Here is a 27,790-nt window from a genome sequence, read left to right as displayed (position 1 = left end):
TGCAGAGCTTTCATTTGCTGTTGTGACCTAAAGGAAACAATGTGGATTGAACCATTAATCACTGCTGAATTTGTCCATTGTATCTCCCTGGAACCACCCCCTTCACATGTGCACACATATGCACACGCACATGTCTTATAGGCTCCTAAGTAACCTGTGGAAATTTTAATCATTATTAAAATCAAATAATTGCATTTCAAATTGTGTGTGTCTGCTGCTTACACAGTTCATTCCATTTAGCTGGCAGTTTTAGAAGGGCTTCAAAAGTTAAGAACAATTTTTGATAGATACTGAAATGTGACCCCCATATAAGCTGCATGGATGAGGCAGTCACAAAGTGTCATGTTGAATGGCATTATGCTGGCACTGGGGTTCTTTTTTAAATGCAAAATCCTTCTGTAAAATCAAGTACTTTATAGATGCTGATGATTCTGCCCTCTAACCCAGATTACACTTGCTGATTACAGCACAAAGTTTAAATTTGAGATGCTTTCTTTAAATCTCTTACAACCTTCACTTCTATAAAATGAACATCCCTGATGGAGTCTTCAGGAACACTATTAACACACCCTGCTTTCTTTAAACAGAGAATGCAGTCCCACCATTTCCAATATTTTAATGTCACAAGTCAAAGAGGAAAAAAAAAAGAAATCCAATTCTTTGTATATGGACAGACTGCTGTGTCAGTAGAAGTTTCTCAGTTCTTGTTCAGCGCTGGCTGCGGGGACAGATGGCTGGTGACAGTTGTTACTTGGTCAGGAAACACGAAGGACTTGTTGTCAAGCGAAACGCGCGTGTGTGTGCGTGTGTCTGTGTGTGCTGTGCTCCGTGGGGTTCTGCTCTGATGGAGGTCTGTTCATGGATCTCCGCGGGGCTCGTGAGAGCTCAGTCCAGAGCCAGCAGTGGCTGGGTGTTCTCACTTTCCCCCTGGTCTTCGTGTTTCAGCGTGCCGGCTTCCACCACAGACTGGGACCTGAATGCAGAAAAACACACATGATAGCAATGACTGCTGTAGAAGCACTCACCTCGCTGGGGTCCCCGTGCTTCTTTTTGTGATCTTTGCTTTAGTCCATTTTCATCTTTATGGCTTTTTAATTCTTTTCTGTGGAAAGCAAAAGGAATTTGGGAAACACTTCTTTAAATACAAGCAGGGAAGGGAGTCGTTGAAGATCTCAAATGCTTTCAAAATATTTAATGCTTACCTACTATCCCTAGTGCTGAATGTGCTCAGCAACTTAAAGACCTGGGCCTGCAATACCATGAGGTCTGTTGGTGCTCAGTGTCTTCCTAGGCAAAGCTACACGTACAGCTGCTCACTGGAAAGCAAAGTCATTTGCACAGGCGCTTGCAGGAGTGAGTCACAGCTCGCGCTCGTTCCAAGTCTTGAGAAATACAAGTAAATCACGTTTTCATGATGTAGGGCTTTATGGGGCAGAGCTTCCATGGGGTACCCAAGACCAATAAAGAAGACAGAGTTAATGTGATAATGAGGGAGCTTCTGGTGTGCCCAGTCCTGCAGTTTATCTCCCTGTCTACACCCTTGAAGGATAACTTTACTCAGGGTTAAGCCCATTTAAAATTCATTTCTGTCTTCAAGGTGGGAAGCATAGTTTATACTTTGTTGTTAATGGATTTAAAAAATTCCAACATGGGAAAAATGAGTAAACATTAGAGAAAGAGGAGCCTCAAGATTTCTTGCAGTAACAAAAGCTGAATGGGATCAAAACTGTGGGAAAATTCAAGACTATTTAATTTTCTGAGGTCTGTGTGCTGTAATGTTTGCTTGCTGAGCTATGGAAGGAGAATCTGATGAATTTATTGTTACAGAGATTTGTTATCCTCCATTTTCTCTGTTTTGGACTAGGAGTTGCCTCCCAGTTTGGAGGAGACAATGAGCTTCAGAGCAAGATCTCTGAGTGAATTTGGAAATTTTAGAAGGGGAACTTCTTCGTAAGTGGGGATAGAGTCATCCAGACCAGGCATTCACATAGTGCATAGTATTGTTATAAAGAGACAGCTTTCTCATAGTTAGCTTTTAGAACTAGGAGTAGCTGTCATTTCATACACGATGCATTTGTAGTTCCCAATTGTTCATTTATGCTTTAGCTATTTTGTGAGATTAGATGTCACCTCTCTTTTGATAAGAATCCTTAATAAATTACATCCTTTGGTACTGCAGGACTGAATACCGTGACTGTGAATAACTTGTATGATAATTATTCCTATTCTTATGCTGGAGCTTTCATTAAAGCATAATAAAAAATTTTCATTAAAAAAAAATCTCCAAAGAAAGATAACAAAAACTGGATGCTCAATGGGAAGACTTTATGCCATAATTTTCAAAGAAATTATGTTTGCCCAAAAATTTTCACTGCGTATTTTTTACAGATATGTGATATGAATACTGATTTATGATTGCATTTTATTTTAGAAAAGCAACTGATTTGGGAGATTATGCTAAATGTCAATATTTCTAGAATGAGGCAGCAAAAAATAATCATGTGGCTTTCAAACGGTTACAGAATGGATTGAAATCGCAACATCACCACGTTTATATTTTCTTTTTGGCTACCAGATTAAATTATTAATTAATAGTACCTGATTAATACTCATCACCAGTGTATTGTTTCTGTCTGACCCACTGCCCTTCAATGGATATAAAAAGTTGTGTATCCTTTGCAGCATTTCCCAGCACACAGCTGAAAGTTTCTGCTCTAAGTCAACTGTGAAAAATCTGAAAATTTTTCCTTTTGTGATCACTGCTGATTATCTCTGCTCTCATCTTATTACACACTCAAAAATTCTTGCATTCTGTAACAGCAAGACACCAGATTCTCCACCATACTGTACTTGGATGCACACCACCTTGGGAGCAACATAATCCTAAATTCTGTGTTCAGGTACTATGCTGTTTCTTTTTACACAGTCACAAAACATCCAGAGCACTGAGTAAATGTGTTGTAACCCACCTGACCTCTGAATTCCATAAGCCAAATGATTCAAATGCTATGCCCAGCCCTTCTGAATAATGTGGAGAGGGATCCAACTGAGATTTTGTATCTACCAAGCTCTGCAGCAACAATTTCTTTTCTGTTTCTGCTAAAAGCTGCTTAGATTATTCTCCTAAAATAAGCAATTCTGATATCTATCTGTAGGGCACAGTCATGATTTGAACAATCATTGCTATTTTCTAAGACACCACAAAAAAGGATTTGTGTTTGGATTTCCATTTTCCAAATACATCAGGGGTTTCTTTGCTGAAAAGTGTTTTCATTTTTGTTTTTGACTTACTTTTTTATGTAGAAAATAAAAAAAAATCAGTAAATTCTGAAAAAGATTAAAATTTTTTTTTTTTCATATTCTTTAGTTATGGTAGATATTAAAAATGTAGATGGTCAGGTAAGGATGTTGATGATATGAGTCAATGCAGCTCACAATCTAATGTAATAACTTAGCATAAGATATATATTTCACTGGCCTAAAACATTCTGAATGCATTCTATAACTATACTTTATTTAATGACAGAGAAAAGATGATTTGCAGTAGGCCACTGTGCAGAAAGCATTTTCAACTGACCAGTAACTGTAGAATCACAGAATCACAGAATGTGCTGAGTTGGAAGGGGCCCATCAGGATCATCGAGTCCAACTCCTGGCCCTGCACAGCACCATCCCCAAGAGTCACACCATGTGCCTGAGAGCATTGTCCAAATGCTTCTTGAACTCTGTCTGGTTGGTGCTGTGACCACTTCCCTGGGGAGCCTGTTCCAGTGCCAAACACACTCTGGGTGAAAAATCTTTTCCTGATACCCAAAATAAACCTCCCCTGACTCAACTGCATGCCATTTCCTCAGGTCCTGTCACTGGTTAGGAGAGTAAAGATATCAGTACCTGCCCTTCCACTTCCCCTCATAAGGATGCTGCAGACCACAATGAGGTCTCCCATCTCCTCCAGGCTGAAAAACCAAGTGACCTCAGCTGGTCCTCATGTGGCTTCCTCTCCTGTCCCTTCACCATCCTCATTCCTCCTTTGGACACTCATTAATCGCTTAATAGCTTTATATTGTGGTACCCAAAACTGCACACAGCACTAAAGGTGAGGCTGCCCCAGTGCAGAGCAGAGCAGAGCAGGACAATCCCCTCCCTTGCCTGGCTGTGATGCTGTGCCTGATGCACTCCAGGACACACTTGGCCCTCCTGGCTGCCTGATTCATGCCTGATTCACTGCTGACTCATGTTCAGCTTGCCATCAACCAGGACCCCCAGGTCCCGTTCCACAGCACTTGTCTCCAAGCTCTTGTTCCCCACACAATAAACACAACCAGGGTTACCCCATGCCAGGTGCAGAAGCCTTGTTAAACTCCATAGGGTTGGTGATTGCCCATCTCTCTAATTTGTCAGCGTCTCTCTGCAGGGCCACCCTGCCTTCAAGGGAGTCAACAGTTCTTCCCATTTACTGTTGTAAGTATTTCTTCCAGTCCTGCATCCACATCATTAATGAAGCTGTTGAAGAGCACAGGGCAGAGGATGGAGCCCTGCAGAACCCCACTAGTGACAGGTTGCCAGTCTGATGTCACCCCATTCACTGTAACTCTTTGTGCCTGACCTGTGAGCCAGTTGCTCACCCAGCACATGGTGTATTTATCCAGCTGAGCATCGGATATTTTGTCGAGAAGGACACTGTGATAGACAGTATCAAAAGCTTTGCTGAATTCCAAAAAGATCTCATTAACTGGCTTTCCTAGATCAGCTGGGTGGGTTACTCTGTGGTAGAAGGAAATCTTGTTTGACCAGCAAGACTTTCTCCTCATCACCACATTGAATGTGACCGATGACTGCATTATCCGCCAGGTGGTTTTCAGTACCACCCAGAATAATTTTTTTCCATTATTCTGGGCACTGAAGGGAGACTAACAGGCCTATAATTTCCTTCTTCTTGCCCTCCTTGAAACCTGGGACATTTGCCAGCTTTCAGTCAGCTGGGACTTCTCCAGATCACCAAGACCACTCAAAAATCATCTAGAGAGGCATTGCAGTGACATCAGATAACTCTTTGAGGATTCTCAGATGAATCCCATCAGGCCCCATGGATTAGCAGGGATCCAGCCAGAGAAGCAGATCCTGCACAAGTTCAGGGTCAGCTGGGAGTTGATCATTCTCACAGTTATGGTCCTTCAGCTCTGGGCACTGAGATCCTCTGTATTTTTTGGTTGTGGAAATTAATATAAGACAAATACTATTTGGAAGAAGCACCCTATCTGTTGGTTTAATCTGGCTTTTGTGTATCTAGCACATATGTTTAGTTCAAGGAAAGCAGTCACATTCTAGGAATGTGCAAGTTTACACATTTTTTAGGGGGCTTTGTATGCTGGCTCTAACACTGAGCCTAGGACTAAGACTAGTTCTTATTTTAAAAGTACTGCTACCTGTTTTAGCTGCATTAACATTTTATTCAGAGGACTTCACAACCACATTTCACATTTTTAATACAACCTGCTCATGGTTCTTGAAAAAGTGTGTGTGTATCCAATTGTGCCTTAAGTTATTGAAAAAGAAATTGCAGTAAGACACCAAAGTACCTTTGCCCTGATTAGTCTTTGTAAATTGCAACCATCTTTGCATTCAAAGTACCCTCTTGCACAACAATCTAAGCTATTTTGATTTAAAGTGGTGAATGAGCAGTACAAAACTTCCCTTGTTTGGCAGGCAGGGGTTAAGCTTTGGCCCTTTCAATGCAGTGGACACTGTTCTGGTGGTATCCCATGGCCAGCAGAAGTTTTTCATGGCACCAGACAAAAGCATTTCTGTTCTGCTGTCTTTCCATATCAATATGTTCTGATGGGGTGGAGTAGTAGAACATAAAAGAATAATCTCATTGACACTCAGTGACAGAAAAGGCAACAGACATAGAAGAAAATACAGGAACTTCCATTTTTTACTGGTGAATATTTAAACACTGAAACAAATTGCTCAGAGAGGTTGTGGAATCTTCATGCTTAGAGATATTCAAAATCCAGATGGACACAATCCTGGACAACCTGCAATAGCTGACCCTGCACTGATCAGGGGATTGGGTAGATCTCCAGAGGTTTCTTTCTCAACCTTTTTGTGATTCTGTGCCCACAGAAATACCAACTTTTCTGAACCATCCCAATTCATCTCTCTCTATCCTAACAGGGAAACTATTTTCTTTACAAGTCAATTATGCCTTTGGGGTGTCAGCCTTCACAGTGTGGTTGACATTCTGCTGCTAAACATAGACATCTATGGCCATTTAAGGCACCGTAGGGTATCCAAAACAACTGATTAGATAACTGAAGGTTATGGCTCTTGGTTTTATAAAAGACTTTAGAGGACTCATGTCCTCCTGGAGTAACAGATGGAGGCCAAGAGGCCATCATTGTGCCTAAAACCATTTAATTATACTTGCAGGGTGAATGCAGCTACTTTATCATGTTCAAGAAATGTCCAAGTCATTTTGACCTGAGCCAGATATGAACTAATCATCTAAGCAGGAAACAGAAATAGCACTGGCCTACTCCTGTCAATACATTTTAGTCACTTGTGTTTTGATTCATCTCATCATCAGACATCTCTGGTCACTCTGTGCTATAAATGGCAGAGAAATAAACATTCTCAGGGTGCTATTCATCTGACTTGTTCTAAACATATGGTATAAACATATGATTCATGGGTTACCTACATTCAAGTCCCTGCTCTGAAGCGTTTTCTTCTGTTAAAACCAGAAAGAACAGATTTCATGACTTATGAGGCAATGTTTCCTACATATCATAGCCACAACTGCCTCACACTTTAAATATTAACCTCCACTATATTACCTTCAGTACTCACCAGAAACGTGACACTTGTCCTATGTGTTCTGCAACTGTGCAATTATAAGTGATTATAGGTGAATTCAAAACCTTTTGGTTTCCTTCCTTTCTCAGCTAAAAATTCTCAGTCACCAGTTTGAAAGATACTTGTCTGTGGAGAATCTGGTTGACTTAAATTTTAACACAAGTAGACAATTGTTTGTATCACACAGATAGGGTCACTGCCCTCAGCTGGCAGACATTGTGCCTGTCTTTCTTTAACATGATCCCTGTGGGAGACTTAGCTCCTGTAAGAGTACATGATCACTGTGGACTAGGAGCTAAATCTGAAGTAATTAAAAGACAAGTTAATGTCCATAGATTTTACTAATCTAGATTCCAAGGCTAGGTAACCTTTCTTAGGAGAACAAAATGAAAATGCAAAGAGGAATGAATTCTCAGTCTCACTTCTGAACCCTAGGAACCATTTGAGTGTGGTCCATTTAAAGTGTCAATCAAACCCCCCATGGCTGTTTTACTGTTCAGCAAGAATATTTGGAAGTCTGGAAAATCAACAATACCCAGCTGTTTCTCCAGCAGGCTGGCCATATATTTCAAATGACAGCACTGCATAGGTATGTACATCAATGTCTAAGAGAACAGATGGCTTTATGTGTGTGGCCACTTTTATGCAATTCTCTCCAATTCAGTCAAAAACCATGTAAGAAGACTGGATGCAGACTCCTAGCTCTGCTGTTTTCAGAGGGCTCTTCTCAGAGTACAGCTACAGTCAATCAGCTCACAGGAACTGCTGTTTGTTGGGTGTCAGTTTTGTTTCCCATAAAAAAATACAGTACAAAATCCTGGGCTGAGCTAACAGGAAGTGCCAGTGTATCACAGCATGTTTGTCTTTAGAGACATACTTCAATTCTCAGATCCCTCATTTTGTGCTCTTCTTCACAAGAATGCTGATGTGCTGCAGCCCACAGGAGTGAGGACATTTTTGTGCTGGGCTTCCTTTCAGGGGGTTTGTGAAGGAAAGAGGAGGGTGGCATGTTTTCTTCCCTAAATTCTGGAGTCCTCAAGCTCTCAGAGCGAGACGCTGCAGATCACATTGAGTGACTGTTTTCTACCTCTTGCCTCCCATCTGCTCATTTCCCTTAAATTCCATTCAGATTTCACCAGTACCTTATGGCTGTTCATCTCCCAATTATTCATTCCCTTTACAGAACATTGTAAGTATTATTTTAAATCACACTCATGAATGTTTGTGCTGATAAAGTCTGAGGGACATTTCTTTCTCTGTCTTTCTCCCTCCATCAGACTGTAGAGGTGGGTGCAGCACCTCAGAGTGTTCTCTGCAACACACCTCACTCAAGTGTATGGCTGCACCAGGTGGAAAAAACAAGGCTTTCTCCTTGGTATCACAAAAACAGTGCAGATATACAGGTGTGAAGTAATTGTGGAAAAAGGTACCCTTTTATTATTGAAAGTGCTTGGAAAGGAAATGCCCCCCAGGTGGTATGGGCAGATGAAGCAAGCCCTGCACAGCAGTGCACAATCCCAGGCCAGCAGCCATGGTGTGTGGTTCTCTGCCCAGGCTCACAAGCCCTGCTCAAATCTCTTGCCAAAGCAATTTTACAGCTTCTGCATTGGTGTTGGCTCACAGCTCTGCATTAAGACAGCAGAGTATTGTGCCACACAGACCTGCCCGGAGGGGCAGCTTTGGTACACCAACCACAGCGCTGCAAAGAGATGCAGAAGCACCAATGTCTAGGGGCCCAGGTGGGTTGGGAGTGATGCACTAGCATGATGAGTAAGGGGAAAGAGCAGTATGAAAACTCTGGCATCATCTTGCTGCCAAGGCTCAGCCCTCAGGACAGTGGTGCCAAGCTGCTGCATTTCCCAAATGGAAGCTGACTTTATGGCCACTCTGGCAGCAGTGGCCATCCTTCTTCCTGGTGGTGAGCACACCTTAGTGAGAGGTCTTGAAGTAGCTGGCTCATTAAAGAGGCAACTGCTACAGAGTGAACCCCAGCACAAGACCCCTGATCCTCCCTGCACCCACAAGTTCTTGCCATGCCCCTTTGTACCTGAGCCACAGCTGCTTCTCTCTCCACAAGCTCTGAGCACAGCTCACTGCAGGGTGTGCAGAAAGAGGGATGGGGATGACACTGCACCACATTTGACTCTAACCATGGCCTGGCTGTGTGAGCACCCAGTCCTGACCTGTTCCTTAGCCCACACTACTCTCCAAGGATGCAGTGTGTATCCTTTGGCACTTGCTGTAAAAACAGGTTTCTGCTGGGCTATGAGGAGTTATCAGCTTATTGCAGACACTCTGAATTGTATAAACATACAGAAATGCTTAAGTATGTGACACAGCACACACAGTCTCATGCCTTCAGGCCACTGAGACCCAGATGGAACCAGAGCATATGCAGGGCAAATGCAGCCAGACTCCTTTGGCAGGCCCTGTCCCTGAGAAATGAGGACAGGAGTTGGTCTGTCTTCCATCAGCCTTGGAATTAGGGTGAACGTCTCAGTCTTTTTTCATCAGTGTGGATTTGCCCAATATCTCCTTCTCCTAATGTTCTGAGCTTCTGTGTCAAGATCTTGCCTCAGTCCAGGTCAGGGGAATGGCATGGGTGGGAGCTTTTCCTGTCCATTTCCTTTCTTTGCTATACACTGAGTTTTCCACATACTTTTTTTTTCTCATAGAAGGAATAGGAGTACCTGCTTCAGCTAGGATTTCCTGGAAGACGCTTAGTCCTCTGGAATCCAATATGTCACCTATCACATGGTAAGCCTAGTCATAGGATCAAACAAAGACAACCCTGCAGCAGCAAACACCAATTTACATCAGATTCAACAGAGCTATTACGAAGTGTGCAGAATTTGATATCTAAAAAAAGAAATTCAGGCCAGGTAATGAAAATAATGAAAAAAAATTCTTCTCACACTTCATGACATGCACTTGTCATGACCACTCATGCTTTTCCTGCTTATCCCCGTTTCCTTGCCCACCAAGCTCTCTGTCAAGCCCAATGGCTTCCTTTTCCAGGCAATCCAGTGCTTTACTCCTGCCTCGTCTTTCAGTCTGCCTTTTTTAGCTCCCATTCCTGTGACTCCAGTTCTCAGCATCTCAACAAGATGTGCCACTGAGTCATAGTATCTCCACTGCTGTGTGGCAATAACACAGGGGACAGAGCGCTGAGAGCAAAGGGGATCAGTCTTTATACTTCCCCATCATACATCAAAAGTTTCTTGACCTTCAGAAGAACAGCACTACAGCATGAAAGCATCCCTGCAGATGTACTATTTAGAGTGGAAAGTCAAGAACCATCATAGCATGAAAAGCTAAAATGTAGGTTGTGGGAGCAGCAGTCACTTGGGCAGGTGTGTGTGGGTGTTGAGACCCGTGCATTGCGCCCTGGCCCCAGGAGCACACTCTTTTCTTTCTCAGAGGGCTCTTTCCTCCCTCAATGCTCAGCACTCCTCCCTACACAGCGCTGTGCTAGTAAGTGGCTTTTTATTTTGCTTTCTTGTGCTGATTCAGCATGTGGCTCTGACACATTTGCTGCATATTAGTCCCAAGCCTGCTCTGAAGATAGCCTTTTTTCATTCCTTCCTGAGCTTTTCTGTGGAGTTTATCAATGAAGTACTTGTGTGCCTCCTAAATGCTCATTCATTTACTGCCGTAGCATGACTGTTAGAGTTAGTTTTCTTTTGATTCTCATTTTGCATGTGGAGAGCTGAAACACAGTGAGATTAGGGTACAAGTATTCCTCCAATGGGGTGCCCAGTGCTGAAGGTCTGATTTTGCAGAACCCTCAGCCTTAAGTGGCAACCTGTGTGTTCAAAGCACATGTCCCATGGATTACTGTTGCAGGAAAGGACTGAGTATTTCTGGAAATTAGGCCCCACAGTCTATAGCTGAAAATGGACATGTTGAAAATGAGCAATGTGCAATCTGTCTGTGTGAAGTTTGGTTTAAGCTACTTGCTGGGCTGATACAGGGGCTCAGGGGGAGAGGGAGAGCAGGATCTGCTTTTCAAGGGTTGCACTCAGAAGACTGAACCTGGTCTCCATTAGTCATTTGCTTGTCCACCAGGTGTGTGTGTGTCCTAGTCCTTTGTGCCCACCTCATCTTTCAGTCTGCCTTGTGATTCCCATCCCAGTGACCAAGTCTCCAGAACACAGATGGGTTCACCACTAAATCCTCTTCTCCTCAATTCTCCTGCCAGCAGGGAGGATGAAGCCCTGTGAGCATAAGGTGTCAGTCTTCAAAATCCTGGCTCCATGTCTTGCCATAGATTGGCCTAGTGCAGAGACAACTGTGATCACAAGTAAAAGTTGTAATTACAAAAGCCCTCTACACCCCACAGCTTAGGCAGGAGATGCACATTGTGGGCATTGAACCATCAACACAAGCTGAACAAGTTTATTTATGTTGAGAGGCCAAGCTAAAGCATGAGGCAATCTGTGGGGCCATTAAATGCTAAAATTAAATATGTTTCTACAGGGCATGTGTGAATTGCCCTTTCAAAGGCTTGTAACTCAGCCAGATGCAGGCGGATTTTTCACAGGACAGCAAAAGACATAACCAGCGTAAAACCATTTGTTTTATTAAGTGTCATGTCTCTAATCTAAACTACTAAACTTTTGGCAAATTTATAGCCAGTTGAGGACATAATTTACAACACAATACTTTAGGCAGCCTGAACAGCACTGGTTCTGCTATTCTCACCTCTAGGCTGTGTTTGCGCACCCATGCACTGGGGATTGAGTGCTGCAAACAGATGAAATGAAGCCCACACTGTCAATGCCCCCAGAGAGCAACTGATTTCCTGCCTCGTCCCAGGGCATTCCCAGTACCAAGCTACCCACCCCTCCTGTCCTTGGTTCAGCTGTGGCTTTGCGAGTCACTTGGCTTCTCTTGCTACAGGTTCCTGAGAATATTCTGCAACATCTCCCCTGTAGCCTCCCTAGGACCTGCTAATGTGCCCGATCCACCAGCTGCCTTCCATTTCTTTCTGATGTATTCACTGGATTCTGTTTAAAAGTTGTAAACTTTAAACAGAATATATAACTTTAAACTCTGTATTACTAGATAATGCATACATTACATGATATGCATGTCCCTGGGACACATTCTTTACTAACAATACGTCTCATTCATCATGTGTGTATGGGGCAAGCACTTCTGCAGAAGCATTGAGAAATTCTCCTTTGTTTGAAATAATTTATAATAAAATAGTGAATGTAAGCCTTATGTTGTAGGTCTTGCATATTATGGAGTTATTTTATCACAAGTTTTTCCCTTTTCCCCCAAAACAAATAGAAATGCACCCCAGCTACAAGCAGAGCAACCCAGGTGCCATCCATGGGCAGTGGGAAGTGTTCACACATTTTCATACTGATTTTTATTTGCTGGTGTTTTACTACTTCTGCAGTAAATTGGTGCTGACTGTGAACCAGCATAAAACATGACCCATAAAAGCAGAAACATATGGTGAAGGAACATTAAGGTCACACTAAGGATAACAACTAGAAAGGTCTGCCTTGCACAGCCCAGCTGGGCATATGGAGAAACAAGTCTGAATAAATAAAAACCTTACATAAGTCACCCCCATGAATGGCCCCTTTTGGTTCTAAAACTGTTCCAGTTGGCATTAGTGCAGACCAGTTGTAATATCCTTCTTTCTGGAAGCAGGATCCCATTTCTGAGAAACAGCAATTAATTTCAGCAGTGAATTCATTTGAATATCAGGGCTTTTGGAAACACACACATCAGGAGGCAATACTAGCTAAACCCTCCTCTGTAGTTTAAAATCCTTTCACTCTAATCCGGTACATAAAAATCCACATGCTCTAACTCAGCATCATGAGGTAATGGGGCAATGCATTCAAACAGGCTTTTTCCACTGCATTTTCAAAATGCATAATATGGGGTCTTTTGATGGCAGTTCAGGCCACTGAGTCTTTGGGTGCTCAAGTCCTTTAGGAAACAGCCTCAGGTAGTGCCAGGAGAGGTATAAATTAGATTTTAGGAAATAATTTCTTTACTGAAGGGATTGTAAACATTGGAACAGGCTTCCCAGGGAAGTGGTGGAGACACCATTCCTTGGAGGTATTTAAAAGATGTGTGGATGTGGTGCTTAGGCACAAGATTTAGTGGTAGAATTGGATTAACTTGGACTTGATGATCTTAAATTTTTTTCCCAACCTAAATTATTCTACAGTTCTATGATTCTTTAAGTTTTTATTTTATAGCATAAAAACATTATGGTGTCTTAATGCACAGATTGTACATGTTCATAATTAGTGTGCTTGGCTCTACTTTAAAAGTTTTACCCTAACTCAGAATTTACAGAATCTTGATAAGCTTGACTCTGTGCTAGTAATGCTCTTGCAACCCATGTTATCCTAAGAATAATTTTTAATCCCAAATTTGAATAAAGTTGTCATTAATTCTCTTTTGATTAAATAAGTTTGATTAAACAACCCAGATTGTTTAGCCAGAATATATATGCAGTTGTTAGGTAAAATTTTCTTTCTCTTCAAGGCAATTTTAAATTTTCAAAGCTGTTTGCACCGGCAGCAGGTTAAAAGCCAGTGCTCTTTTGATGCCTGGGAGGGCAGAGAAGGAACATTCAGCTCCCAGGCTGTGCTTGGTGCCTGTGCAGGGAACAAGCAAAGCCAGAGAACAGTCTTCGTCACTTGGACCGAAGAGCAAGTTCAGATATCAAGAAGTGACCCAGATGCAGCTGAAGAAGGGCAGTTCTTGTAAAGAGAAGTGAGTCACAGAGAGGGAACATGCTGCTGCAGCTTACTTGTTGCTGCTGAACCTGAGTATAAGACCAAGGATGACACTGGAGAAAAAAGGAAATTTCAAGGAACAGAGCTCTTTCACATCTTCACCAGTCACTGAATCCATGCCTTCACCTGGAGATGCTCACCCACCACTTTGAGGTACCCAAATAGCTACAGACATGGATCTTTTACTGTTGGGAGAATGGGGCGAAAAAATTGTGCCCTATTGGCACAATGATATGCTGAGAGCAGTCTCTGACTCTTTAACTGCTAGGCTTAACCATCCACCATAACTATTTGTTAAACTGCACACCCGGATAAAACCTCCAGCTGCTCCTAAAACAACACGTCCAGCATGAATGCCTCAGGCAAATGATTTGCTTTTGTGTGAGCTCCCTGTTGACTAAAGGCCCCTTTCTGACCATCAGAGATCACAGAAGACTTGGCCACAGCTGAAAGGGAGGTGATATTCTTCCCCGTGCTCCAAATTTTTGCACTATTTACATGTTCTGAAATCCTAAAGCTCTTAAGTGACAGGATTCCTGGATGGATGCAGACCCCTCAGAAGAGGTGGCCCAAGACAGGGGAAGGGCCTGTTGCCATTGCTGCTCCCAGGACTGTCTAATAGATGCAGCCAGGCTCTCAGATTAAACTAAGTTTGCTGTATTAATGCTGGTTTACATGTTTACTACCTTGCACATTTCAGACTTCACTGAGCTGAATCCTAATAAACATACATTCTGAATGGATTTTTATTATTGTTGCTTCTCCTCCCCCCGGTAATTAAGACTCATTATGTGGAGTCATCAGCTGTTTTGCTTTGTTTCCCATCTGTTCATACAGTACTTGGGATCCCAGATAATACTGCAGATGGGAATGCCATTTCCACTAGTTTGGTTTTGCTCCAGTGGGACTTCATGTGGTCACTGGTGGAAAAATTGCAATGGTTTTGATTAAAGATTTTCCAATTTATAGACACTTGTCAAATCTCAACATTTTCAAGATGATATCACTGACTAGAGTCAGTGCAGTCTTTCTCTAAGAGGATTTTTAATCCTTTCCTCATCTACAACACTTCCATTCTCTGAAGTCAACAAGGACTCTTTCTTGAGAACAAATCTTGTGCCAGTCACAGGGAAAACCACCCCTGCCTGTGACTAGGAAGAAAATAATGTTCTGGTTCCATTGCTGTTAAATGGAGCAGAAATTGGAATGTAATGAGACTTGGCTATGCAAGTTTAATCTCCTGTAGCCCCTTCACATTAGTCTTTCACTCCTGTATCAGTTAGATTGTCATACTGGCACATTGTTTCTGGCCTCTGATGGCTATCAAAACAACTCTGATTTGCAGCCAAGGTATACCTTGATCAATTTATACCCATTTGATCTCATGCTTAATGTCTAAATTGTCCTTTTTCTCAAATATTTGTTCTGTCTCCCCAGATTTTATTCCCTTCAAATACATTTCAACTTTTGCTCTCTGAAGCTAAACAAACCACTGTCTTCTATAGCTTCTTGTTGGAAAAATATGCTCTCTGCTTTCCTCATCCTCCCCAGAGTTCTCAGGTGAGCTTGTTTCAATTTACATACTCCTGCCGTGGTGACAGGAGCCAAAGCACTGCTGCCAGTCCTAAAGCCGACCTACAGGCAGGTACCTGCTCCTGCTTCAGCCCCTCTCACTGCTGCTTAGTGCCTCATTTTTTCCTGGCCTGCATTTGTAGATTTATTTTAGTTCTCAGTTTGGTCTCAGGCACATCTTGAAAAAGGCCTCCTTTCCCCCCTCTGCATTCATTTGCTAATATAGGTTACATGGCTACTACAGTATTTTGGTCAGTTATTCTCTGATTCCATTTCCTGTCATTTTTCTTCCAGATATATAATTCACATCTTGATTTCTCAGCCTCTCTGCCACTAAAATTGTGAGACACTATTTTTGGAGTAGGCACCAAGGGTGAGCTTCTCTCCAGGTGTAGAGAATGGTGGCATTTCATTTCACAGGTGCACTTCTCCGTGGTCACAGTGCAAGAGTCTCAGCTGTTACAGCAGCACTGAGCTCAAAGATTCCAGATGCTTTAACACTCCTCTGATCCAGTGGCAGCTTTAGCAAGGATGGGCTTGTGTGGCTTTATAGCAAGTGGCCACAGAGCCAGGAGGGGCTGCAGCTCTGCACCTTGTTACACAGCAGGACAGTGCCACAGCTGGGAACAACCACTGCAATTTCAGCCTCCCGAGTAAATCCAAGTCCCATAAGCACTGCCCTTCCCTGCAGCTGGTTACTGGGCAGGTAAACCTGCAGTGATGTCTGGGAAGTCAGAGAGGAAAGGTCCCATAACTGGTCAGGCTTTTCAGCCTTAAATTGCAGAAACCTAAGAAGCCTCAGTCTTTGCATATTTGCCCCTTTCAGTGGAACATGACTGCTAAAGAAAAAGTCAGTGACCTTGACCTTTAGTTTTTGTTAAACCAATAATTTAATCAGAAAACCACAAAATTAACATGTTACCTAAGAATGTATGCCACAAAAGGAGAAGCAGAGGAGATCTTTTCAATAAAACTAGAAATTGTTTTAATAAGGGAAAGAAATGATAGAACAATTGTGAGGGAGTTATATTTAAGATGAAGAATAATGTTAGAAGATCACCTATGCCTAGTGCAAACCTCTCTGGAGTATCCAGAAATATCAGTCATAGCCTGAGTTTCACATTGTGTTAGAGATATATGAACCTAAAGAGGCAAGGAGGGGAGATATATAAAGGCAGGTAATGCTGGTAGAAGTCTGGAGACCTTTCTAGATCCTTAGATATAACTCTGGTTAAAAAAAAATCTAATAAAGCACACAATCATGCTTTCTAAACATAGGCTTTTACCTGTGATTGGGCCAAACCATAATTTCAGGAGAAGAAGAATCAAAGCAAATACTCATAGGAGAAAATCTGTTGAAGCTGTGAACTTTTCACCTTTAACAGCAAGTAGTGACCACGGGGTGCAGGATCAGATGGTTGACTTAACTGCCGAGTAAGGAAATTAGACTAAAAGTTAGATCTAGTCTGCCCAGAGGCAGCATGACAAATTAGATTCATCCCCTCCCCGTATTTGTATTAGTGCACTTTTTTATTAGTGAACAGATTATAAAAGAAGGCTTTGCCTGAAGGCATGGTTTCCTGGCACTGAACTAATTTTCAAGCTGAGATTCTCCCCTGAGGGCACAATAAGACCCTCCCTGCTTTGCAGCCAAGGATCAGATCCTCAGCAATGATTTACCTGGGAACAGCTCTCAAATATTTGGATTTTTAAAAAAACTGCAGATTTCTTTCTATAAAGCTACGTAAATGGGGATATAGTTTATGAATAATGAAATATGTAGTATTTTTCTAATACTAATTCAGTGTGTTTCACTGACAGTATTTATAAAAAATAAATTGGTTTAAACTCAACTCTCTGGGGCAGGCTTTGTAAACTCACTCTGGCTCCCAGCCTTAGTTGGTGGTCAGGAGTCAGAACTGCTGACAATGCAGGCAGCCACCCCTCTTCATGGCAAGGCTGCAAGCTCATAACCTGAAAGTCTTGTAGCCCTGTGAGCTCTTGAAGTCAGTCATAAGTGTTAGTGTTTCCAGCACGAGGCCTCACTTTGCAGACACAGCTGCATGGCATCCCTCTGACTTGGAAGGGAGCTGTGAATCAAGAATGCATTTCTTTTTCCTCTGAAGATGAAAGACTTTCAAAATTAATTGCAGGACATTATGGCCTGTCTGTGTTGTCAGCTTTGATTTTGCTGTGACAAAATGATGGCCGCTCCCTGTCACCAAGAGTGACGCTGTGCCTGTGAGCACTGCACTCATCAAGTGGCAGCAGCGAGGAAAGCACCACTGCAATCTGCACGGAAAGAAGTTTTGTTGAGTGGGATGCCAAGGGTGAGGCAAGTGCAGATGTTACACTCACACAGGGGAGCCTACACGGCCATGGCTCACTGCAGCTGGTGTTGGCTGAGCCATACCACCCACAGCTCTGTGCCAGGTATCCGACTTCCTGACCCCATCCCCACAATCAGTCCAGGCTACTGAGGGTAACACTCTCCAGAGGTGTCATTTGGAGCATTCAGAGCTGAATGCAATCACTAGAACTAAAATCAGAGCATTTAAAAGAGCAGCTCTGCAACTGCCTTTGCAGGGCTTTGCAGAGCAAGTGGGAGCAGAAGCAGAGGGAGAAGACCAACTCCTTTTGCCTTTAGAGGGCAGTGGTGTTCACCATACAAAAGCTGCTTTTTCAAGGAGGTAAATCCCTCATCGATAACAGCCGGGTCAGCAGCAGCAGAGCAGCGGCAAGGAATAAGGACCAGTGCTGAAGTGGTGCCGCTGAGTGCGCTGCGCCGTGCAGGACAGCATCTCACCCTGATCTACTTTCTGTAATGCTCTGTGCAAGGGCTCATTAATTTCCCCTCATTTTCATGCACAGTAATCAGACAAGTAATTACGGTTCCACCAAGAGGCTTCCTTTCTCCCACCACACCACAAGCAGAGCCCACAGTGAAGTGCTCCTCACCATCAACGTTTGCCAAATTGCAGCCTCTCTTCGAGCTAGATGAGCCCTTCCTGTGAGATTTATGCCGAACCTGTTCAGAGAGCCAAAAAAGAGCTGATTTCGAAGGCAGTACCAACCTTTTCATGGGTTTGGGCGAGGCCTCCCGCTCCAGGTTGGAGGAGGCGTGCTTCACGTGCATGGCGTTGTAGGAGGTGTGGGTGTACTCGTTCTCATCGCTGTAGTCGGGACCCAGGAGCGTTCGAGCCCATGTTCCCATGTCATAGGGAGGCAGAGTCCCTCCAAATTCAGAGGGCAGGCATTCAGGGTGTATTAGCTGGTGAAGGCTGTTCAGGTTGTTACCATGAAGAAAGATCTTTAACGAAAAAAAAAAAAAGAAAGTTCAAAGTCATCACCGACTCCTTACTTCATTAAGTACAATTATAGCAGCGCTAATGAGGTGTGGAGTGTCATTAGTTGACACTGCAGTTTCAGGTGGGAATTTCAAAAGCTCTCAGGACTTACTCAATTGGCAGAAGAGGGGGGATTAACTTCGGGGTGGGCAGCTGAAGAATTAGGCTGGCACTACTAACACTTCTGTAAACTCCGACTTGCTTGCTTTTGGCACTTGACAATTTCAGTCTCTTAAATACCAGATCAGGAGACGCAGAAGTCAGGAATTATGACTGATTATAGCTACTGTAAGAGGATAGAGGCTTACATGAAGAGCAATGAGAAGAAAAGAGTGACAGTGGAGCTTACTGAAAGCAGGCAGAGAGTAGGACTTCAGCATCTGAGAGGGCCACTAGCCCTGCACCCCAGGACAGACATTTCCAGGGATGTATCAGGCTGTGTCACCACTCAGTGCTGCTTCAGCAACACATGTTTCTCTAATCCCTCTGCTTTCAGGTGGGTCCTACCCTTTTCTTGCCTAGTCTGACCCAGCTCAGGTGGGCTCTGGGGTCTCCTGAGGGATTATTCAGTTGTTGTTTGACAGACTGCAGAGAACAAATGGCTAAGATGACTGCAGAACCACCAATTCACTTGGGTTTCAGTGGAGAAGATCTACCTCCTGCAGTGTGAGCAAACAGCCTTCAGGCATGGGTACTGTTGGTGGACGCAAGTGAGTTACCATCATGTGAAAACAGTTACCCTGCTGAAGGAAAGAAATATGAATTTTTACTCCCACAAAAAGAGTTGAGCTGAAGTTTCCCTCGCTTGCAAGTTACTTCAGCCAGGCCTGATAATCCCTCCACATTGCAAATTCTCTCTATCCCTGAGCATGTCCCAGTAAAATGTATCCATGCTTTGTTAGTGATAACAAATTTCTGGTCCCTGGCTGAGTTATTGATTCAATCCAGACCATTTCAAACTCTAATTTTTGATAACAGCAGCGATTCTCTTATACCATATGGAAAATGGAGACAAAAAACTAGAAAAGAAAATGCGCAGCTACTTGGAAAATCCAGGTCTGCAGGTTCCTCTCCACCCCCACCCCTCACCCCTCTAGTTACCCTTTTCCTTGTCTTGTCTTTGAGGAATGGTTTGATTAGCGTGTACAGGGCATGGATGTACCAGGGCTGATTGACAAAATGGACTCCTCCAAAACGTGCAGGAAAGCTGTCCTATAGAAAGAAAGAAAGGAAAGCAGTTAAGAGATGCGGCGCTTTACTCCGGCAGTCAATAAGATGAAAGTCGGAAGGAAAATCTGTCTCTTTCCATCTGCAAACGAGCGCTGGGAGGGAGCAGGAGGAAAATGGAAAAACAAAAAAGATGCCTGTAAGCGTTTGTATCAGTTTCCTCTGTGGACAGAGGCAGTCCCTTCGCCCCTCCACACACTGACACATCAATTGCCGAGGAGATGCTGAAGATTTAAAGTCGGGTCTCCAGCCACTTCTCATGAACATTTTTTAACTCCGTCAGGGCATCTGACTCGGCCGGCCTGGGAAGTGAGAGGGGGTTGATGAGCACCGCTCCCTCGAGGGAAAGCTTTCTAATTTCTCATTGTACAGCGCAAGGCAAGCCCCCGGTTCCCACGCACAGCGCTGCTCAGAGCTCACCTTTTCACCCTTCGGCCTCCCTGCCTCCCCCTGCTAAAATCATCATTACAATGGCTGACCTTTCGGGGTGAGCAAGCAGCATATTACAGGGAGGAGGATGGGTGGGAAATGCTGATAAGTGAAGGTGTGGGGAGAGTGCACCATGACAGCACCATGGAAACTGCGGGAGCCGCGCTCGCTGCCGCTGCCAGGCTCAGCACAAACACGCAGGGCATTAACATGCAGGTAGTGTCCCGCTGGCGAGGTGCTCACCACGGCATCCTACCCTGCTCCGCCAGCCCGGCATGCCTAAGAGAAGAGGAGGTGGTGGCTGGCCTGTTTTTCCAGGTTATTGTACATTGTGAAGGGTATTTTGTACCTACGATCTTATCTAACAAACGCCAGTCAAGGAATAGCCTAGGATTTTTTTTTTCCCCGTGGCATAAATAATGAGACGACCGCTGCTCCTGTGTGCAAATACGCTTCCAAGGGGAGGAGAGGAGCTTGTCTCTCTGCTGTGAAGGGAGATTCTGATGAAGCCGTCCTCACCCTGTGTGTGCTCCTAACCCCTACAGCTCAGCACGAAAAGCAGAGTTGTAATCAGGTCTCTTCCTTCAGGGTTTTGGCTCTGGGACCCAGGCAGGTTCCTTCCCCCCACAATTAGCACAGGGTGTCCTGGGGCTTTCTCTCGCCTTCCTCCTGAGCATCAGAGATTGAGCACAGCTGGTGAGAATACGGGGTGGATTTGTGAGATGATTCGAAAAAATCCCCTTATATGCCTGCTCTGCAGAGCTTCTGTGTTGCTTCAAGGTCATTTTTTCCCCCAGATTTAGCAATATGTATGCATACACCACCTCCTGTAACCCATGGCATATCATCAGGACTCTCCATACTCTTTAGCCATGGATTGACCTGGCCATCATCTAAAACCATACCAGAGTAATGTTTGTGAGCAGCCACAGGCATTAAGTGATAACTTTTACTTTTGCTATACAGTGAAATAAGCCACTTCCACCTCAGACAGGTCAGTTGATCTGAAGTCATTACAAATCTGCATATTGGATATACTGTGAAGGACTACTGGCGAATCAGGCCAGCACACAGGAGGACAAGCAGTGTAACATCACAGGTGATCCCATTTTAAATTCCATTTAAATAAAATGATGAATTGAGCTTTTGAGACACCTGCCCCCCCACCCCCCCAAATCTGGGGTCCTTAGCCCAAGAAAGATGTCATCCTGTTAGAGTGAGTTCAGAGGAGGGCCAAAAAGATGATCAGAGGAATAGAGCACCTTTCCTTCAAAAACAGGCTGTGAGGGTGGGGGTTGTTCAGCCTTGGGAAGGGAAGGCTCCAGGGACACCTCATTGCAGCCTTCCAGTACCTTAGGGAAGCTTATAAAAAGGAGGGAGGAGGACTTCTTATCTGGGCAGAGAGTGACAGAACAAGGTTTTAAACAAAAAGAAGGCTGGTTTAGATTAGAGGTTAGGAAGACATTCTTTTCTTAGAGGCTGCTGGAACACAGCACCCTTCCACTTCCAGAGGAACTGGAACAGAGAAACTGTAGATGTCCTATCCCTGAAAGTGGTCAAGGTCAGGTTTAATGGGGTCCTGAGCATCCTGATTTAATGAGTGGCATCCCTGCCATGGCAGAGGGATTGGAACTAGATGACTTTTAAGATCTTTTCCAACCCTATGATTCTGTTCAGTGATTCTATGATTCTATAATTCTCTTCAAGGATGACATATGTCCTGTTGGGGTGTTCATTTTCAATAAAGAAGAGTGTATTTCCACTGTTTTCATGGGAGTTTAGGATGCAGATCTGACTGAGATAAAGTACTGCAGTGCTGCACATTTCAGTGACTTCAACTGGCTGCTGAGAAACTGCTGCAGAGAGTCTGAGCCCACCTAGCAAAACACATGGACTGACAGAAGTGTGAAGCCCAAAGTGATTTTCTACCATGTGATAACCTAAAATTGTGGTTTATTGCAGACCAGAGCCATAAAATGCCGATCTCATGCAAAATTCACAAATTCAGTTGCCTTCCTCACACATGGGAATGAAAATTTTAAGATTTGGAGCTTTTCACAGATTATTTTACAAAAAAACGAACAAACAAACAAACAAACAAACAAAAAACCAAACAACAAAAAAAACCAATAAAACCAAAACCAAAACAAAACAAAAAAAAACAACCCAAAAAAATCCACAAAAAACCCCCCACCAAATCTAAGACAAACTGGAAGGTTCCATATTTACATTTATTTATTTATTTATTTATTATTAATTCTATATTTGTCAAGCTGGCTGCCATCCCACAAGCTGTATCTATAAGGAAGAAGTTTCTGACTCCTTTGCACTTTGGAAGTAAATTGTTACAGTTTTTCCGAGGCTGTACTGTAGCAGATAATGTCAGTGTAGAAAATCCAATCTGAGTCTGAAGAACAGGAAAGTGAAGAAATGAAAGATTGGAAGTGGGGGAATAACTTTAAGACACAGAGATTTATACTGACCTGAAAAAGAAAAATTGTTTTGCCTTCCTGCTGGAATGCACAAATTATATTAATCATAATTTTTAGTGGGAAACATCAGTCAGTCTTCATTTTCAAGGGGGAACATATATTTTTTAGAACATGTTGACCAGCTTTAAGAATACCCAGAAAGGCCCAAATACTGAGAATTATAGGAACCAGTCAGAGGTTGGTTCCCACCTCTAGGAAAAAAAGGAGCAGGATGCACTTTCTTATATAGAAAATTAATCTTATGTTCACCCAACATAGATTGTTGAGTCTATAAACTATATTCTATCTCACACATCTGTCTTATACGAAAGCCCTTAATATAACAATTTTATTTAAAGGCAATTGCCTTTATTTTAATTTTGAAGGTGCACCCAAAAGTGCACAAAGACTCTTGAAAAGGAAGCATGACAGTCAGAAAAAAAAACAAAACAACCAAAGAACATTTTTTTTGTGTGTAACTTTCTTCTAAACTTTGTTCCTTGCCTTATTAAGCACATTAAGTTCAATTTGACCTTCATCCCTCAGTCCACCTGCTTTTGTAAGGCTGTCAATTTGAACAAGGACAAAGACTTTAAAAAAAAAAAAAACAAAAAAAAATCCCAAAGAAATTTGATATGGGAATCATCCAGACACTGTTTAGAACGGCAACATACTAATTTTGTAGGAGTCCCTAATTAGAGCAGAGCTGTCTTGGAAAGAAAAGCTCCTGTCTGGAGGTCTGCCTTGTGCAGCTCCAGGAAGATGTATGAGACATTTCCCACACCCCACTTAGTGCCTCTGCTGCTTTCCCTGGGGCAAAGTGAAAGTGGCTGAAATTGATTTTCTGCTGGAGAGCTTTTGCTTTTAGGAATTCTCTTTTGATTTCTCATGTCTTGTGATTCCTTGGGAAGGTGTATTTTATAATGAGGTACATTTTTTGGAGTCTACTGTGAAATAGACTCTGGGATCACGGAGCCTTTTCTTAACCTGATTCCTTGTCAAAAATACCCAATCCTGAGGATATACTTAGGTTTTATTCCAATGTTATAAATGAAATATAGTACACATGAATTGGTCTAATTATTTTTTACTGTCTTCTCTTCTGAAAACAAAGGCTGGACACATTAGAACATTGCTCAGCAATGAAACTGCAGAGTAAATAAACACATCCAATCCAATCCTAATCAAGCTAACCTGCTCCTTAGCAATAGCAGGGAATCACAGAATCACAGAATGGATCGGGCTGGAAGGGGCTGCAGCCATCAGGTCCAAACTCCCTGCTCAAGCAGGGTCATCCTAGAGCACATGGCACAGGACTGAGTCCAGAAGATTCTTGAGTGTCTCCAGTGAGGGAGGTTCCACAACCCCTCTGGGGAATCTGTTCCTGTGCTAACCCTGGAGCACAGTAAAGAAGTTCTTCCTCATGTTTAGGTGGAACTTCCCATGCATCAGTTTTTACCCATTCCCTCTTGCCCTGTTGAACTTGCTGAGGAACCATCTGCCCCTTCATTAAAGTCATTGATGAATAAGTTAAACTGAACCCTGTGGGACACCACCAGTGACAGGACCCCAACTTGACCCTGTGGTATTAATTATGGCCTTCTGGAACCTGCCTTTGAGCCAGTTCTCAATCCACCTCACTGTACACTCATCCAATCCACACTTCAGTGAAAGAACTTCAGATATCTTCTTGGACAGCTGGCTCACTCCAGTCATACCATGCCTTCTTCACTGGGACTTAAACTGATCTAAAATAAGGGATGTATCTAGCAATGCTGCAGTGGCACCTTCCCAGAGAAGTATAGGCAAATTGAGAGAGAGAAAATCATCCAAACATAGAGTTTGAGTTGATTTAATGAAACTGGGGCCATTGATGGGCCTATTCTTTTGCCTGAATTGTCTTTGTTTTGCTTTATATATTTGTTTCTTCATTGTTTTCAGTTATTCTCCTCTTTATCATGCCTAAAAAGAAAGTAATGAACACAGTGGAGCTGCAGCAGACCCCCCCCCCCCCCCAAATCCATGCAGGCCTCAATACATCTTTCATTTCAGATAGAACTATCTCCAAGCTTGCAGGTCAGAGCACAATGTTACGGCAATCATCGTTTCCTGTCGCTGCTCAGACCTCCTGTGCAGAAAAATTTTTGAACTGAGCCTGGAACTGAAAACCTTTGGTACACAATATTCCATTAAATAGCTTAGGAGGGGTGCTTGGAAGCTATGAGGTCAATTAGAAACAATTGTTCTTTCTTTCTGCCTGTTCTTGCTTTGACAACGCCTAATTCTTTTGGCATGAGTATGCATCAGAAACTTTTTACTATGGTGTTGTTTGGAACTGCCTGGAAGCTAAAAATCAACATGATTTTCCAGCATCTCCTCGCACCCAAGTGTGTCAGGAATGCAAAGCCATCTTTGGAATATGAAAAACAGGAATGAATCCAACATGATGTTCAGGGTCATTCCTTTCAAACTACATGAATTGACATCATAGACCAAAGACCTGAGCTCAAAATCCATATTACAGCACATTTTTAGGTTACAGAACATCTGAATTTTGAGAAATAAGCATTTTTAAAATGCTTTCATAACCTTTACCCTTTCTAATCAGAAAACCAAGCACACACCCCAATGAACTTCTATCTCAACCATGCTTGACAGTTTACTACTGTCCAAATACAAATACAATTCCCCTGGAAAGAAAATAATTGCCCCCAGTTTCAGGAAGATATCAGTCATAAACAAACTGTTTAAAGTGAAATGTCATGTAAACTGAGGATAAAAACAGCATCTTCAGGCTTGTGCACTTACATAATCAGTTCCCAAGATGGATTAAAGCTCCCAGAGATTGTATTAATAGTTCAGGAAGATTGTATTAATAGTTCAGTGATAATTTCTCTATGGAGAATTTCCATGAGTGTGTGATTTTAATGAATTGGCACAATAAGGGAGAGAGGATTTCTACTCTTCAGCTCTTCAGCTTTAATTCCAAATTCAGCCTTTGAAAGAGTGACAGTTCTTGAAAGTTTTGTTCCCTGATTTTACAACTTTGTTAGATATTGGATAGCCTGTGTCCATTAACAACCTGCTCCTGAGCATGTTTGAATGAATTCCATGTGATACCCTAGGTATGGTCAGAGTGGGCTGTTGAATAGGGCATGCTAGGCAAGAAGACAAAGTGTCCTTCCATCACTACAACTTCAGCTTATAATTTTAATGCAGCTCCTAAGGGATGGATGTTTAGTTTGGCAGGAGGCAGTGGGAGGCCGGACTAGGGCCATGAGGACACTGGGACTGGGCTGCTCCTGCACCTCTACAAGTGTTCCCTGGGGCTGCAGGAGCTGGGGCTGCTCTGCCTCAACTTCTGCAGTGCCTCCACTGATCCCAGGCACACTTCCAATCTCCACCCCAACAAGCTGCTTGTCTTTCGGTTATCTCTTTTTGCTCCCTTGTGTTTTTGAAGAGATGGGAATGCAAAATTAATGTTGCTGGTGGCAATAATTGCAAATCATTTGCTTCTACCTTGGCATGCCCTCAGAGTACACGGGGCTTGAACATAGCTGCAGAGCAGGGGAAAAACAGTAAAAAGAAAGACATTAGTGCTAGCAGTATGGCAATCCTGACCTGCTTGAATACGACCATAAAAAGAACTCTTGCAATCATGAAGAATTCATTGATTTTGGGTAAGCTGTGACTGTAACTGTTCACACCAAAATGCTCTCTTTTCTTTGAAGCACATAATAGCAAAGGACTGGAGCAAAATCACAGGAAATTGTGAGTTCTTGGTTTATTTTTACATCTCATACCCACATATGTAGATGAGGATGCTCTGAAGTACTTCTGTCAGAGAACCAGAACTGAAAAATGAACAATGGGATACATTCTCCTTGACTTTTTTTTTCATTATGTTCGTTATCTCTCCTGCTACACTCAGTAACTTTAAAAATTCAGTCATTTGCAGTGGGTTTCTCCCAGTCATTATTGCACACTAGTGAGGTCCTACATAGCATCTGTTCATGGGTATTGGCAGATGGCACCAATAAATCAGGTTATAGAACACAGATCTGCTCAGTAAACTTTGATTTGTCCTGATAGAATCATGCTGTCATGTCATCTGGTCTAACAAAATAAGTTGTAACCTTGGGGCAAAAGGGGAATTTCTTCACTACCTTCTTACAAGAAACCCTTTTCTGAACCAGCTCAGAATAATTTAGGAACAGAAAATTTCCCAGAAGCAGTAACTCTGTTGGATTGACACCATGTCCTGGTGCTACTTTTTTGCTTGGCATGTACCCCTCTTTTATACACTAAAGGCAGAGAGTAAGGCTCCCTCCAGAAACAACAACAACAAAACAGATTAATAAATTATATTGATAGAGAAACAGCAGGTTCATTCAAGCAGGTTGAGGAGGTTCACAGAGAACAGAGGAATTCAAAACGTGATTAAGTAAAACCGAGAGCACTGAGGCACTAATTTGGAAGGCCATGCATGTGTGCAACTAGGGGGCTGCAGTTTGCTCTAGATTAGGTCATATTAGGTAAGGCCAGATCATGATGCTTCGGGTGGAGCAAGAAGAGTGACAGTCACCCCACTAAGGAGGGGTAGTTTGGGTCACAGGCAGCTTAGGAAGGGACATGAATTAGCTGGAGGCTATTTTTCAGAGTTAGTTTAGGAAGTTGGTATGATCTTTGCAGCCAGTTCCAACAAACCAGGCTACATTGTCTCCAGTGTTCTGATTTTTGGTGTAAACTGTAGCTCAGAAACCTGTTTATATTCAGCTTTCCTTGCAGGGCGACTGCAAGCTGAGTTGCTTCTATTCCTGTATCTCACTGAATGTGAACGTCTGAAATTAGTTGTGGGGGAAGGAAAAAGCAGCAGGAAGATCATCAAAGCTGAAAGCAGTTTTGGGTTTAATTAGAAATGGCAAAACGTGCTGGGCACAGAGCAAGCCTGGCCTGGAGACCTGCTGGGTGAACACAGTTCAGCAGGGATGTGTCACACACCAAGCCCTGGGCCAAGCATGACCCGTGAGCTTTGGTTGCTCATTCGAAATCATCATGGCAATAAAGTCCCTACGCAAGATTTAGGTTACTGAAAGAAGTGACCTCCCTC

General features: G+C 43.0%; 1 protein-coding gene across 1 annotated transcript in view; it reads right to left on the bottom strand.

Annotated features, from left to right (window-relative positions):
* Positions 1-8: 8 nt before the first annotated feature.
* Positions 9-27,790, bottom strand: part of CLVS1 (clavesin 1) — a 96,982-nt gene continuing 69,200 nt past the window's right edge. The window contains exons 4-6 of the mRNA XM_054003596.1: positions 19,655-19,765; positions 18,281-18,516; positions 9-973 (exon numbers count right to left, since the gene is read on the bottom strand). Of these exons, the coding sequence (XP_053859571.1) occupies positions 886-973; positions 18,281-18,516; positions 19,655-19,765 (435 nt within the window). The 3' untranslated portion in view covers positions 9-885. The remainder of the gene's footprint in view (positions 974-18,280; positions 18,517-19,654; positions 19,766-27,790) is intronic.

This window comes from Vidua macroura, chromosome 1 (assembly GCF_024509145.1).
Source record: "Vidua macroura isolate BioBank_ID:100142 chromosome 1, ASM2450914v1, whole genome shotgun sequence".
Classification (NCBI taxonomy): domain Eukaryota; kingdom Metazoa; phylum Chordata; class Aves; order Passeriformes; family Viduidae; genus Vidua; species Vidua macroura.
The sequence above is the reverse complement of the archived record's forward strand: the minus strand, read 5'-3'. Positions and strand labels throughout refer to the sequence as shown.